Source organism: Primulina eburnea, chromosome 16 (genome assembly GCF_022965805.1).
Source record: "Primulina eburnea isolate SZY01 chromosome 16, ASM2296580v1, whole genome shotgun sequence".
Classification (NCBI taxonomy): Eukaryota; Viridiplantae; Streptophyta; class Magnoliopsida; order Lamiales; family Gesneriaceae; genus Primulina; species Primulina eburnea.
The window spans coordinates 6,913,080-6,917,186 of record NC_133116.1 but is presented as its reverse complement, the minus strand read 5'-3'; the positions used below and the strand labels follow the sequence as shown (position 1 = coordinate 6,917,186).

The window sequence follows — 4,107 nt, the reverse complement described above, 5'->3', positions numbered from 1 at the left end:
ATATTAGACCACCAACAACTTGAACCATAAAGACTAACCATCTATGCAAGATAGCCTCGAACTTACTAGCCATCCTATATTTTCTTGTGGAACTGACAAGGACAAAACAAATTTGATAGATGAAAAATGACAAAGCAAAAGACAGTTTAATGAAAGATATAAGAAATATATCAAAAAATGATTTGTCCCGCATATCCTAACATTAATTAGAGTCATTACACAAATCAAGTTACAAATAAACATGATAAGATATTAATTTCTGGATGATACCTAGAAAATTGGGAACCAATGGAAATAATAACACTAATAGACACCCAACTCCCCTTCAAAGTATTAAATCTGTTTCTGTTCATAGTGATGCCATATTGAGATCTCCTTGTGTCACTCATAGGGGAGAAGACAGCTCAAAAAAAGAAAACATGCGATTAAATTTTAACTATCATACTCAAGATAATCTGAGAAAACATTCCAATTGATCTCGAGTACAATCAGATAATCCTCTACCGCCCTACCATTCCAAAAGATGGGAAAAAATAAAAGTTTGGATAAATTACCCATTAGCAAGAAGCTGGTTGTATATGTGATCTTGAAACAACATATTGATACAAACGGTGCCTCCATCTGTAAATATTCAGCACCCCATCACAGCACAATTATAAACGAAACTTCCTGATCTTTTTCGACCAAGCATATCCCATTGAGGCGGACCTTCACTAGGAACCCATGAATTAACTTCAATAAAGCCTTCACCAGCATTTTGGAGGCCCCCAATTACAATTAGCCTATCACCACATGCCCTAAAAGCTAATCCCCAACCATACATAGAGTCCATTCTTTCTGGCAATCTTCCTACTGTAACCCAAACTCGATTAATCTTGTCATATTTTCTCACTTCCATATCGGCATGATCAGCTGCATATAGTTCATTATTTACAACAGCAATCAGTGGTGGCGCTTCTGATGTTGCAGGCATATCATCCCTTGCGATCCGCACAGGGGACATGTTCTGGATTTCAGTCCAAATCCCACTTTCCAAATCATATTCCTCGCCAGATGTGAGAAGCTTTGAATCAGCTCCTCCAACCCCTCCAACGACATAAAATTTACCATCCATGAACACTCCAGAACACATTTTTCTTGATTGGTTCATGTTCGGGAGTGTTGTCCAGGTTCTCAAATCAGAATTGTATAATTCTGCAGAACTAAATATGTTACCACGCGAATCACAGCCACCAGCCAGTATCGCGATTTCACCAAGACTTGCAGAACCGAATAAACATCGAGGTGAGTTCATACTCATCCCTGTAGTCCACGTGTTCGTTAACAAACTATATCGATAAATCACGTGCGACATAAGATCCCTACCGAAAACAAGAAGCTCAGTTCCAACAGCCAAAGACTCCTTATCTGAAAACACAAAACAATCATTAGGATTCATTCTTGGTATCTGCATCCAGCGGCGACTATTAGGGTCAAAGGCTTCCCATTCGAGCAGCTGGCATGAAAAATAAACCCAATGCTCGACCACACCGTTTTGCCTTCTCAATCTATACAGATCACCACTTCTAATAAGTGAGCGGAAACTCCTGTTCAAGGATGCAATAACTCCATAATCAGCTCTAGAACACCTAATGAGGCAACTGATGGAGTTGTCGCGCCCAATGGCAGCAATTAATGAACTCGAATCAGAATTATCACCAGCAAGTCGTTGACTCTCGGATTGGTTCGAAAGGGTAGTTAAAATCCCACCAATCGATAATGTGGTATCAATCTGATTTCCCGAATGTTTCAACTTCTTTCTTACACCCACTTCTTCCTCTTCATTTGTCTCCAACATTCTATTGTTCTGCTGAACCTCAACTTTCTCAAGGCGGTAATTCAGGCAAGGCCAATTGCCTTCTCGATCACAGGTCCTCGGATAATCCCTTGAAACCAAGCAAGCCCAGTCTTCCAACATGTCTTACAGATCCAAACCAAAAGGGATCGACGATTTTTCTATTAAAACCAATCCAAATGCTTCTTCGTAATGGGCACTGCATGATATTAGCATAGACCCGAATTTTAGAAATACTACCATAAAAAGGATTTAACTGCATACAGAAGTTCAAAAAAGAAATCAGAAAAAAAATTCTACCAAGATTCTTGTATTATTCATCCCTACAAGTTTCCATATTAGCTTTTTTAACAGCGTTTATAAAGCCTATAAAACCGATTAGATTAGGAAAAAAACCGAGGACGGAAAGTTTACACCACCGACCAGAACTGATCCCATTCCATAAACAATATCTACAGATAAATGCTTATATATATAAAAAAGCGATCTTCATACAAATACTACAAAAACCCGTCAAAAAAGCTTTTGAAACGCAGAAAGAACAAAAATTAGGGAAACCCTGATTTCAGAACACCTCAAAACACAGCGAGAATAACGGCTTTCAATCAACGGAAACATGCATAAATCCGGAAAAGTAGTACAGATAGATCCCCAAAATTCAGATCAAACAAAAGCCCAGCTCCAAAACTCGAAAAAACAATCAATCACACCCAAAGCTTGAATCTTGAATTGGTTTTGCAATCAACAACCCAGATTAGATCTATCGCCACAGCCCCCACAAAAATAATGATAATAATTTAAAATCACAACAAAAAAGACAGCAAAATAAATCAATAATTGACTAAAAAAATTCTTAATCACAGGGAACACTTACATATGTTTGTGGATAGGAACAAAGAAAAGAAACATTTGTATTTAAATACAACCACCCTTTCTTCCTCTTCCCCCTTTGCAGGTATCTATGCATGTATACACTCTTGTGTTTTGTGTTTCTTTCTTTTGCCTTTGTTTCTCTTATTTTAAGCTTTATTTATATGTGTGTGTATGTGCGTGCGTGGGTGAAAGTGAAGAGCAAGAAATGCAGTTTCGATCTTGGTTATGTAGTAAGAGAAATCCTTCGGATTCTCACGGCAAATCAAGCGAAATCTTTAGATTGTGGAATCGACAAAGGGGTCCATCCTATAGATATTCACTGTAATAAATAATACTTTCAGCATAAAAAGTAATATTTTTTTATGGATGATTAAACAAGAGATCCGTCTCATAAATACAACCCGTGAGATCATCTCACGTAAATTTTTGTCATGATATTTTTAATTGTATTGACCAATTTTATTAATAAAAGCATGTCATTTTATATAAAGAACGAAACAAAATTCTATTTTTTATGACGTGATAACTTGTAACATCTATCATTCTGTTCATATTTGGTAAAATTTCCGACTAAATCAATATATTGCAAATCACACCAGCTACAAATTCCTTTTTTTTTTTTTTTCGTGTCAAGGTTATATAATGGGTCTCTATTTGTTGTCATTGTTAGAATAAGTGTTCAGCAAATCATCTTTTGATTTGAGTTTTATTGATTCTTGTGTAATAATCGATATTTGTTTTAATAATATTTTAACTTTTGATATATTATAACATTATTTATATAATACTACAAAATGCATAGATAAAAAGACATTTAATATATTGTGATTTAATGAAGTCGACATGTCACCTCGATCATAAAACACATTTTAGTTACTGTATATTATAAACTCGTTTTTAGTCGATTCAGACACTTAAAATGAGGATAAAGGCTGCTCTAGACTAACATCTATGATGTTATATGTCATGTTTAATTGATATGAACATGAAGATGTCGAATCATATAGATAGGTGAATGATCATAGGATGAACTACCGAACAACCATCACTCGCACTTTCCAAACGGTTATCATTAATCAAGTGAATTAGTTTAAAGTTATAGTTGTACATCATTAGTCTTTTGACACAGGACAACATATAGACTTTGCATGCTAGTGTTGTACTTTGACCGGTTCAACGACTCTGCAAGGGTCATCATGTAGCAATCTTGGTTGCAGTTTCGATACATGTTGCATCCCATGCATTATACTAGGATATTCACGGCTCACTTTATGGGTATGGATATGATATGTTGTACGATTAATTGATAGTGCAAAGAATCTTTGGCTAAGTAAGAAATGTACTTTAGGACAAAGTGGTTCTCTAGTTGCACATATGATACAATTATGATTACTAAAAAA

General features: G+C 35.7%; 1 protein-coding gene across 3 annotated transcripts; it reads right to left on the bottom strand.

Moving 5' to 3' along the window:
- Positions 1–289: 289 nt before the first annotated feature.
- LOC140816505 (F-box/kelch-repeat protein SKIP11-like) lies at positions 290–2,990 on the bottom strand. Of its 3 annotated transcripts, none has more exons than XM_073175829.1 (2): positions 2,709–2,990; positions 290–2,090 (listed from the first exon to the last, which is right to left on the bottom strand). In XM_073175829.1, exon 2 carries the CDS (start codon positions 1,955–1,957, stop codon positions 632–634), a length of 1,326 nt encoding a protein of 441 aa, XP_073031930.1. In that variant the 5' UTR covers positions 1,958–2,090; positions 2,709–2,990; the 3' UTR covers positions 290–631. The 3 variants fall into 3 exon arrangements, with proteins under 3 accessions (XP_073031930.1, XP_073031929.1, XP_073031931.1); XM_073175828.1 differs by having other exon boundaries at positions 290–2,033; XM_073175830.1 differs by lacking the exon at positions 2,709–2,990 and adding an exon at positions 2,409–2,695 and having other exon boundaries at positions 290–2,033.
- Between the last annotated feature and the right edge of the window lie 1,117 nt (positions 2,991–4,107).